Source organism: Saimiri boliviensis, chromosome 12 (assembly GCF_048565385.1).
Source record: "Saimiri boliviensis isolate mSaiBol1 chromosome 12, mSaiBol1.pri, whole genome shotgun sequence".
Classification (NCBI taxonomy): Eukaryota; Metazoa; Chordata; class Mammalia; order Primates; family Cebidae; genus Saimiri; species Saimiri boliviensis.
In genome coordinates, this window is record NC_133460.1 from 21,725,158 (window position 1) to 21,736,534 (window position 11,377).

At 51.8% G+C, this 11,377-nt stretch overlaps 1 protein-coding gene across 2 annotated transcripts; it reads left to right on the top strand.

Moving 5' to 3' along the window:
• The first annotated feature begins 5,047 nt into the window (after positions 1 to 5,047).
• Positions 5,048 to 11,377, top strand: STX4 (syntaxin 4). Of its 2 annotated transcripts, none has more exons than XM_010340661.3 (11): positions 5,048 to 5,356; positions 5,534 to 5,635; positions 5,725 to 5,846; positions 5,983 to 6,057; positions 6,492 to 6,562; positions 9,128 to 9,236; positions 9,316 to 9,392; positions 9,712 to 9,849; positions 10,758 to 10,868; positions 10,943 to 11,038; positions 11,131 to 11,377. In XM_010340661.3, the coding sequence occupies exons 2-10, from the start codon at positions 5,538 to 5,540 to the stop codon at positions 11,021 to 11,023; spliced, it is 882 nt and encodes a 293-aa protein (XP_010338963.1). In that variant the 5' UTR covers positions 5,048 to 5,356; positions 5,534 to 5,537; the 3' UTR covers positions 11,024 to 11,038; positions 11,131 to 11,377. The 2 variants fall into 2 exon arrangements, with proteins under 2 accessions (XP_010338963.1, XP_003930096.1); XM_003930047.4 differs by having other exon boundaries at positions 5,747 to 5,846.

An 11,377-nucleotide genomic window follows, 5' to 3' on the forward strand; every position in this document is an offset into this window, starting at 1 on the left:
AGATAATCTGCCCGCCTTGGCCTCCCAAAGTGCTAGGATTGCAGGCGTGAGCCACCATGCCTGGCCTAGAATTTATTTTTATTTATATTTTAAAATTATTTGTAAAAAATCTAATCAAAGATGAAGTCTTAGGCTGGGCAAGGTGGTTCACACCTGTAATCCCAGCACTTTGGGAGGCCAAGGCAGGCAGCTCACGAGGTCAGGGGTTCTAGACCAGCCTGTCCAATATGGTGAAACCCAATCTACTAAAAATACAAAAATTAGCCAGGTGTGGTGACATGCGCCTGTAATCCCAGCTACTTGGGAGGCTGAGGCAGAATTGTTTGAACCCGGGAGAAAGAGGTTGCAGTGAGCTGAGATCTAGCCACTGCACTCCAGCCTGGGTAACAGGGCAAGACTCTGTCTCAACAAAACAAAACAAACAAAACAAAACAAAACAAAACAAAACAAAACAAAACAAAACAAAACAAAACAAAACAGAAATGAGGTCTTGCCATGTTGCCCAGGCTGGTCTCAACCCCTCGGCTCAAACAATTCTCCTGCCTCGGCCTCCCAAAGTACTGGGATTATAGGCATGAGCCACTGTACCCTCTCTACTTTATATATATATATATTTTGTCACGCAGGCTAGTGTGCAGTGGCAAGATCACCACTGACTGTACCCTTGAACTCATGGACTCAAGTGATCCTCCTGCCTCAGTTTCCTGAGTAGCTGGGACTACAGGAGAGTGCCAGCACATCTGTTTAATTAAAAGAAACTTTTTTTTTTTTTGTAGAGTCAGATACTATGTTGCCCAGGCTGGTCTCAAACTCCTGGCCTCAAGTGATCCATCCACCTCAGCCTCCTAAAGTGCTAGAATCACAGACATGAGCCACCGCACCGAGACTAATACAGTTAAATATCCACTTCAAGGCTGCTCAGAGGGCCTGAGAGGAAGAAAGTCTCAGCTCTAGAGAGCTCCGCTCCCAGCACCAGTCTCTCTAAATAGCCTCTTTCCTCTCTGCATACCACCACAAGGCTTGGAGTCCAGCTTGCTGCGACCTTAAGTCACCATTCCAAAGCCCTGTGATCATACCCAGAGACCACGAATGAAATAATGAATATTATAATCCTGAGAAGTTTAACAGAGTCATCAACAACTCCAGATCGCAGCAGTGGACCAAGAAGGCATGCCATCAAGATGCTGAGAAACAGAGAGAGGCAGGAGTTGGAACCCACAGTAGTAAAAGCTCAGAGAGGCTGGCACAATGGCTCACACTTTAGGAGGTCAAGGTAGGTGGATTGCTTGAGCCCAGGGGTTTGAGACCAGCCTAGGCAACATGGCAAAACCCAGTCTCTACCCAAAAAATATACAAAAGTTAGCCAGGCATGGTGATGCGTGCCTACAGTACCAGCTACTCGGGAGGTGAGGCAGGAGGATGGACTGAACCTGAGATCGCACCAGGGATCTGCACCCCAGCCTGCGTGACAGAACCAGACCCGGCCTAGAAAAAAAAAAAAAAAAAGCCCAGAGGCCTAGAGGGAAGGGCACCCTCAACAGTTTACCAGACCCTTCCACATCCTTCCTAACCTCACTTGATACTGTCCAAATCCTACTTTAGGCAAGGCAGATATTATAGAACCGAGCGGTCAAATAGGAAAATTGAGTCCCAGAGAGAAGTAATGCATTATTTAAGATCCCACACAGGACTATGAGTCAGGGGTCCAAGAGCCCTTCTACCGTGTGCCACTTAGAGACACAGAGTAGGAAGGGAAAGGAGGTCAGGTGGCAGGAGACAAAAGACGCAGGAGGCAAGCAGCAGTGATTGAAGAGGCAGGAGCTGACATGGAACGTGGAAGACCCAGAAGCAGAGAATCTTTTCTCACCATCTCCAGGGGACGTCACTGGGCAGGGCTTGGCCTCCTGGAAAACCCTGTACTCCGTCTGTGGGTTGATCAGGGCAGCACTCTCCTACTAGCTGGTTTTTGTTTTTTCATTTGTTTGGAGACAAAGAGTCTTACTCTGTCACCCAGGCTGGAGTGCAATGGTGCCAGCTCAGTTCACTGCAAATTCCACCTTCTGGGTTCAAGCAATCCTCCCATTTCAGCCTCCCGAGTAGCTGGGATTACAGGCACCTGCCATCATGGCTGGCTAATTTTTGTATTCTTGTAGTGACGGGGTTTCGTCATGTTGGTCAGGCTGGTCTTGAACTCCTGGCCTCCCAAAGTACTGGGATTACAGGCATGAGCCACTGTGCCCAGCCGGAGCTGGGTTTTAACAGGAAAAGAAGAGGTAAAGCCCTTCACATAGAATCAGATAGCACTTGACAATTTCCAACCTCATCATCACTGAAGTTTAGAGCAGCGAATACCTATAAATGATCTCTCCATCCTCCTAGTTACCCACTGTACAGAGGGAGATCAAGGCTTAGAGACAGGAAGCGATTTCAAGTCCATAGCAACTCAGTCCCAGGAATCTATGCTTCCTGACCAGGTCATAGTAGAAAGGGTCCATTCCTTCCCCTACTTGTACCTTCACAGAAGCTTCCTGGAGAGCCCCGGGTTCCAGGAGTCCCATTATTCATTCCCGGCTATGCTGAGACTTGCTGAGTGACCTTGGGGACTCCTCCTAGAGAATATACGTTTCACCAGTGCAGGAATTTTTGTCTATTTGTCCCTGATATATCTCCAAGTCTAGAACAGTGTTTGGTCTATAGCATGTGCCCAATAAATATCCATTAAACAAATGAATGTTGCCTGTAATCCCAGCACTTTGGGAGGCTGAGGCAGGAGGATTGCTTGAGCCCCGGAGTTCGAGACCAGCTTGGGCAACATAGTGAGACCTCACCTCATTAAAATTTTTAAAAATAAAAAATGAAGCCGGGCCCGGTGGCTCAAGCCTGTAATCCCAACACTTTGGGAGGCCGAGGCGGGTGGATCACGAGGTCAAGAGATCGAGACCATCCTGGTCAACATGGTGAAAACCCGTCTCTACTAAAAATATAAAAAATTAGCTGGGCATGGTGGCGCGTGCCTGTAATCCCAGCTACTCAGGAGGCTGAGGCAGGAGAATTGCCTGAACCCAGGAGGCAGAGGCTGCAGCGAGCCGAGATCGCGCCATTGTACTCCAGCCTGGGTAACAAGAGCGAAACTCCGTCTCAAAAAAATAAAATAAAATAAAATAAAAATAAAAAATAAAAATAAATAAATAAATAAAAAATGAGGCCGGGCGCGGTGGCTCACGCCTGTAATCCCAGCACTTTGGGAGGCCAAGGTGGGCGGATCACGAGGTCAAGAGATCGAGACCATCCTGGTCAACACGGTGAAACCCCGTCTCTACTATAAATAGAAAAATTAGCTGGGCATGGTGGCGCGTGCCTGTAATCCCAGCTACTCAGGAGGCTGAGGCAGGAGAATCGCCTGAACCCAGGAAGCAGAGGTTGCAGTGAGCCGAGATCGCGCCATTGCACTCCAGCCTGGGTAACAAGAGCAAAACTCCATCTCAAAATAAATAAAATAAAATAAAATAAAATAAAATATAAAATAAAAAATGAGTGAATATCTAGATAGCCAGGGTTAGGGAAGTGTCACAGTCAGAAAGCCTAAAGCCTAAAGAAGACCAGGGAACTGGGGGCTTTATCCTGAGATACATGAAAGGCTAAAATTTTGTCCACAATTATTTATAGAGGGCCTATTATGTGCTTGGTAGTGAGCTAGGAACTCCCCAGATTCAGTTAAGAACGAAGTCATGACCTGATCTCAGATGTAAGGTAGGGGCTGGGGGGTGTGAGTGGCAGGGAGGCAGTGTGCTCAACAATACAGACACTTTTCTTCTTCTTCTTCTTTTTTTTTTTTTTTTTTTTTTGTTGAGACGGAGTTTCGCTCTTGTTACCCAGGCTGGAGTGCAATGGCACGATCTCGGCTCACCGCAACCTCCGCCTCCTGGGTTCAGGCAATTCTCCTGCCTCAGCCTCCTGAGTAGCTGGGATTACAGGCACGAGCCACCATGCCCAGCTAATTTTTTGTATTTTTAGTAGAGACGGGGTTTCACCATGTTGACCAGGATGGTCTCGATCTCTCGACCTCGTGATCCGCCCGCCTCGGCCTCCCAAAGTGCTGGGATTACAGGCTTGAGCCACCGCGCCCGGCCTTTTTTTTTTTTTTTTTTTTTAAGACAGGGTTTCACCATATTGACCAGGCTGGTCTTGAACTCCTGACCTCAGGGGATCCGCCTGCCTCGGCATCCCAAAGTGCTAAGATTACAGGCGTGAGCCACCACGCCCGGCCAACAATACAGACACTTTTCTGAGCCTGAGCTGCCCTGACGTGGTGGTCTGACTGCTCAGAAGGTGGTGAGTGCAGCCGGGCTGCCATGTTCAAGGAGGGCGCCGGCCGCCCACCTGTCAGTGGCTGCGCCAGGAGGATGCGGGAGAAGTGATTTCTGCCTTGGGTGAGGTCACTTCCCACCCCCAGATTCCCTGCCCACACAACCCTGCAATTTTCTGACGCTGACGGCTCGGATCTTATTATTTCCCGATTTTCAAGGTCCCATGATGCTGACAGCCCCAAATGCTAAGTCGTCTGCCCACGCTCCTGGACCCGAAAGCAATAAAGGCGAAGTCATCAAGGGTCCTACCACCCACTGCCTCGAAAGGCCTCTGGGGGTGGTCGGCGCGCCCCTCCCCACCTCGCGGGGGCTGTGTGGGCGTCGTTCGGTCGCTGGGGTGCCGGGGACTTCGTGATGAGAACGGCGTCCCAGAGACCGCGCTGACAGAGCCCGGACACGTGACAGTCACAGCGACACGTTCTGCGGTCCTCGAGTTTGGGACCGGGCTGGTCACGTGATGCAGTGGGGGCACCATGGGGTGATGTGAGTTGCGGATGTCTCGGCTTACGTACAAATGACGTATTCCTACACCTTTTGGCAACCAGATTTCCGTTGGAAGACACAACGGTTCCGGTGAGGGGGGCGGGTTCTCGCGTCCAGGCAGCTCCGTTTCCGCTCGGGGCGCAATAACTTCCGACTCCGCCTTCCCCCCTCCGGCGAGGAAGAGACGCGACTTTGTGCGCATGCCCCGAATTTATCACGGAGGGGCGGGGCTGAGGCTGAGGGAGCAAGAGACGGGAAGAAAAGGGAATTCCAACCTGTGGAACCTTAGTGGTCCCTGGGGTCGGCTCCTTCCCATTGACTGTGGGTGGTGCAAAGGACAAAGCCTCTGGCAGCTGGTGGGGGTGTTGAGGTCCGCACCGAGAGGGAGGGGAGTGTCAGAGTGTGAGTGGGGTACGGGAATTCCAAACTTGAGGGCCTCCCGGCTCAGGCGCCGGGGAGGGAGAGCTCAGGCCGCCATGCGGGACAGGACCCACGAGCTGAGGCAGGTGAGACACGGGGGCAGTGGGGATGTTGACGGGCGGACGAACTGGAACGCAGGACTCCTGATCTTCAGGGCGGGGAGGGATGGCTGATGGCCAGGAAGGAAAGTCCCGGAAGCCTGTGGGTCGTGCGGGGTGAGAGCCGCAGCGAAACAGTGGTACCAATGACTCCGGGCCTCACAGGGGGATGACAGCTCTGACGAAGAGGACAAGGAGCGGGTCGCGCTGGTGGTGCACCCGGGCATGGCACGGCTGGGGAGCCCGGACGAGGAGTTCTTCCAGAAGGTAAGGGGCTGGGGTCTCTGCCTGGATTCGCGAGAGGGTAGGAAGACCCGAAGACCAGCGTGGTCTGGAGTACCCCATATCTCTTTCAGCCCTCTCGGTCACCCTCCCCAGGTCCGAACAATTCGGCAGACTATTGTCAAACTGGGGAATAAAGTCCAAGAGCTGGAGAAACAGCAGGTCACCATCCTGGCCACGCCCCTTCCCGAGGAGAGTGAGTGAAACTCCTACTGCAGGGCGCATGCACCGCCTCAGGGATTGTGGGGGTTGTAGTTCCACATAGGTGGTTGCCAGGGTGGTTTGTTGAGGTGGGAGCTGCTGTTTGGGAGTCGTGGTCTTCTCTTATTCAGGCATGAAGCAGGACCTGCAGAACCTGCGCGATGAGATCAAACAACTGGGGAGGGAGATCCGCCTGCAGCTGAAGGGTGAGCTCCTGGAACCTCAGACAGATCCTTCCCTTTGATCCTGCCCTGTTGTTGGTGTATCTGGGGAGTGTGTGGCCCAGAGAAGCCAATGATATAACCAGGTCACACAGCAGGCCTGGGTCTAGCATCTCTATCTCCTGGCCTCCAGGCCATTGTACTCTCCACAGCACGAGCCTGCCTCTCAGGTTCTTTTATTTACAATGAAACCATTTACTTACACAGTTACTGCAGCCCACTGGGCGTTCTTTGGGCAGGCGGATGGGGTTTTGTTAGGTGGCCTCTGCATACCTATGGGAACTCAGTGATGTAATGCAAAGAAAAATAAACTTACTTTCTCCTGTTGGAGGCTCAGCCTTAGTCATTTTATGATAAATTATATTTCCCTAAAAATCCATGGAGACAAGTACCCCAGTACCCCATGTGTCTTCCCACAGCCATAGAGCCCCAGAAGGAGGAAGCTGATGAGAACTATAACTCCGTCAACACAAGAATAAGAAAAACCCAGGTGGGTTTTTTTTTCTCGGAAATGAGGACATTTCAGCAAATGTTTCATGAAGTATTAGATGACAGATGTATGGAGGAAGGGCCTGCAGAGATGGTGGAGTCCAGCGAAATGATTTTTTCCAAATGGGGAAACTGAACTCAGAGAAAGAACTTGCTCAAGGTCAGGAAACCAGGTCTCCTGATGCTTAGTCCAATTATAACACCCTGCTTTATTTTCTTTCATTCAATAAGAAGTTGCTATGACCCCAGACAAGACCTAGGCTTGGCTGTAGGGACACATGTTTCCTTTACTTTTTTTGCCTCAGCCTCCTGAATAGCTGGGATTACAGGCAGACATCACCACGCCTGGCTAATTTTTGTGTTTTTAGTAGAGATGGGGTTTCACCATGTTGACCAGGCTGGTCTTGAACTCCTGACCTCAGGTGACCCTCCTATCTCAGCCTTCCAAAGTGCTGGAATTACAGGTGTGAGCCACCATGCCTGGCTGGGACACATATTTTCTAGGAGTCAAGATGAGGAGTTCGGGTTCAACAGGGACAAAGACATTACTCACGTAGGACTTGGTGATAGTGGTGCCACCCAGGGAAAGAGAGAAGTCATAAAAGACTGGCAGCTTTCCTGCCTATGTGACAGGGGAGTCCTTAGTCCCACAGGCGGAATTCAAGAAGCCAGGAAGAGGAACTTCCCTGGCGTGATATCTTATATTTTTAATTATTATTTTTTTGAGATGGAGTCTTGCTCTGTCACCCAGGCCTGGAGTACAGTGGCATGATCTCGGCTCACTGCAACCTCCACCTCCTGGATTCAAGCTGTTCTCCTGCCTTAGCCTCCAAAGTAGCTGGGATTACAGGTGTACAACATCACACCCGGCTAATTTTTTATATTTTTGGTAGAAATGACATTTCACCGTGTTGGCCAGGCTTGTCTTGAACTCCTGACCTCAAGTGATCTACCTGCTGTGGCTTCTCAAAGTGCTAGGATTACAGGTGTGAACCACTGCACCTGGCCCTTGGGGGAGATCTTAATAAGGAGAGTTGCAGCAATGTGACTGGCCCTCTCCGGGTCCCCAGTGAAAAAAGTACTTTAGGATTCCAGGAGGTCAGGGTTGGAAGTTAGGCCCAGGGCTCAGTGAGGACCCCAGATTGAAGATGGAGCAACTTGGGCATCTTGGAAGGGTACAGCTGAATCCGGGAGAGTAGATGTATCTCTGGAAAAGGAACTCCAAGGAATGAACATATTTAAGGCCTCAGGAGAAGGGGCAAGGCAGAGCAGATGACCCAGAGTCAGTGCTTCTGGGGTAGTCTGTGGTGCTGATTGGCATGAGAGGTCAAGGGCCCATGTGAGCTTGTTGCACCTGTTTTTCCCGGGCAGCATGTTCATCTCTAGGCATCCGAGCACAGCTGTGGTATAAGCAGTGAGGTTGGCATTCAGCAAGCATTCAGCAGTTACATATTAGGTTCCTACTGTGTGCCAGACCCTTTTGGAACTGTTTAGGATACAGCAGTGAACCAATGATCCCTTTCCTCATGGAACTTCCATTCTGGTGTAGAGAGACAATCACCATAATACATAAGTGAATTATTTATAACATAATAAGCATTACGGGAAAAAGAGCAGAGGAAGAGGGACTGAGCATGCTGGAGAAGAGTAGAGATGTAATTTAAATCAGGTGGAAGAAGCTTCACTCAGAAGGTAACCTTTGAACAAAAGACTTAAACATGTTTGTGGAGAATGAGCATTCTAGGCAGAAGGAGAAGCAAAGGCAAAGGCCTGAGCTGGGAGTCTGCTTTGTCTAGGGAGGGGTAAGGAGACCAGTGTGGAGTGGGGAGGGAGGGAGGGAACATGAGGAGGAAGTAAGATCAAAGAGGTCATGGGGAAAGGAGAGATCATAGAGGGCCAGCCGTTGCCATAGCTCATGCCTATTAATCCCAGCACTTTGGGAGACTGAGGTGAGAGGATTACTTGAGCCCAGGAGTTCAAGACCAGCCTGGGCAACATAGTGAGACCCTGTCTCTCTCTCTCTCTCTCTCTCTCTCTCTTTTTTTTTTTTTGAGACAGGGTCTCACCCACCCAGGCTGGAGTGCAGTGGTGCCATCTCTGCTCACTGCAACCTCTGCCTCCTGGGTTCAAGCCATTCTCCTGCTTCAGCCTCCGGAGTAGCTGGGACTACAAGGTACCTGCCACCGCACCTGGCTAATTTTTGTAATTTTTTTTTTAGTAGAGATAGGGTTTCACCATTTTGGCCAGGCTGTTCTCCAACTCCTGACCTCAGGTGGTCCCCCTGCCTCGGCCTCCCAAAGTGCTAGGATTGCAGGTGTGAGCCACTCTTCCTGGTCAACCCCATCTCTATTAAAAATAAAAATAATAAAGATCATGGGGTGCCACGTAGGCCTGATAAGGGCTTTGGCTTTGAGTCTAACAGAAATGGAGGAGTCTGTCAAGGTCATTACAGGTAGTTAAGGCTGTAAGAGCTCATGCTATTTGCTCACTGTACTGTGGGGATGCTGAGGCTCAGACCGGGCAGGGATTCTCCCAGGGGCACCTAGCCTGTATTCTCCATCTTTAGCATGGGGTCCTGTCCCAGCAATTCGTGGAGCTCATCAACAAGTGCAATTCAATGCAGTCCGAATACCGGGAGAAGAACGTGGAGCGGATCCGGAGGCAACTGAAGATCAGTGAGTTGCGTGTACCCAGCCTGGCCCGCAGGGGCAGGTGATCCCAACCCGGTCATGAGCCTGGCCTTTTCCTTCGCAGCCAATGCTGGGATGGTGTCTGACGAGGAGCTGGAGCAGATGCTGGACAGCGGGCAGAGCGAGGTGTTTGTGTCCAATGTGAGTGGCCACAGCCAGCCCCTCTCTGCTGTGCCTCCCATCCCCTCTGAGTCCTGTCCCTTCCTCGACCTCCTGGGCTCAGGTGATCCTCCCGCCTCAGCCTCCCGAGTAGCCAGGACTATAGGTGTGAGCCACTGTACCCCGCTTGCTGTGGCCCTTTCTGATTGAGTGCACCCTGAGGCCCCAAAGGGAATTAATTAGCCTGCCTGGAGTCACCCATCGGGTTCTAGGCTAAGGGCTCCCCAGAAGCTCAACAGGAGCTTCTGACCCGCTGTCGGTCTCCCTGTGAACAGCTGCCCCACGCCTGTCCACTCCTCAGATCCTGAAGGACACGCAGGTGACTCGACAGGCCTTAAATGAGATCTCGGCCCGGCACAGTGAGATCCAGCAGCTTGAACGCAGTATTCGCGAGCTGCACGAGATCTTCACTTTTCTGGCTACTGAAGTGGAGATGCAGGTAGGTGCCCGGCACGGCCCCAGACGTGAGACTGGACTCAGTCCAAAAGCCCAGCTGTGACTGCCAGCCTTCTGCCAGCCTTAGACTCTCTCCCTGAGGCTTTTGTGGCTTCCAGGCTTGGCCATGCCCCCAGATTGGTGCTTATTCCTGTCCTAGCTGTACCCTAAGAATCGTGCCTATCTCTGCTGCTACCCAGATAGCCACTCCCTTCTGCATAGCACCCCGCCCCCTCTCCAACTTGAGCCTGTCCACGTTTGGCCCCAGCCCTGGCTCCCCCTGTGCCAACAGCATCCACCCTTATACCTCTCAGAGCTCCAGTCAAAAGTTGCGCTAGAGGGCCTTCCTCCTAACATCCGTACAAGGCTGGGATGGGGGTGGCGTTTCCCTGGCCCTGGCTATGTGAGTTGAGCTGAGCTTCCAGCCCTGTCTGGGAGGAGCTGGCCTCAGTCATGCTACAGCCAACGCCCTTTTGCAGCTGAGACGTACGGGAAAGAGATTTCATTCAGTAGGAGTACTGAGACCTGAGGCTGGTGGTGCCAGGAGGAGGCAGGGATAGGGAGGGCTTCGTAGCAGCTGGAGATGGGACCGGAAGAATGGGTAAATTCAGACAGATTTGTGAAGTCACAGTTCATCATCCGTGAAAGGTATGAGCCATCTGAGGCCCTCAGCTCCAAGCCACCACTGCAGATAGAGGTTGTATGGGATAATCAAGCAGGGGACAAGGGACCACGTGATAGAAAAGGCCTGAAAGCCATCCCCAAGGAATCTGAGCTTTTGTCACATTGAGTGCTTCCCTTGTCTTTGTTAGTGCAATTTTTCTTTTCCTGCCAGGAACATTTTTCAGTCATCCAGGGGTGTGGTGGGCAAAGGCATCCCTACCTCCCTGAACTGCCCCATTCTCTGAGCAGGGGGAGATGATCAATCGGATCGAGAAGAACATCCTGAGCTCAGCAGACTACGTGGAACGCGGGCAGGAGCACGTCAAGACAGCCCTGGAGAACCAGAAGAAGGCCAGGAAGGTGAGCCTCTCAGGCCTGGCCCTGCCCCAGTAACCGTGTATGATTTCCCTGACCCCCTCCTTCCTCTCCCACAGAAGAAAGTCTTCATTGCCATCTGTGTATCCATCATCGTCGTCCTCCTAGCAGTCATTATTGGCGTCACAGTGGTTGGATGATGCCGTACATTGTTGGTGAGATGTTGGGGGCTGCCCCCTGGCCTGCCCCAGCCCTCGGCCCAGCCCTCCCTCCTCCCTCAGACTCTGTTCTCCCTCTTTCCTTGCAGGCACTAGGAGCACCAGGGACCCAGGGCCTGGCCTTCTCTCCCAGCAACCCGGGGGGCAGGGCAGAGTCTCCAGCCAGGTCCCTTCCTCACACCGGCCCCTATTCAGAGGGGCAGACAGTTCTGGGGTTGGTAGCTGCTCATTCATGGCGGCCTCTGCCTTCAGGCCTCAATGCCTGGGGGAGGCCTGCACCGTCCTGATTGGCCAGGACACACGGTTTTGTAAAAAATTAAAAAAAACAGAAAAAGA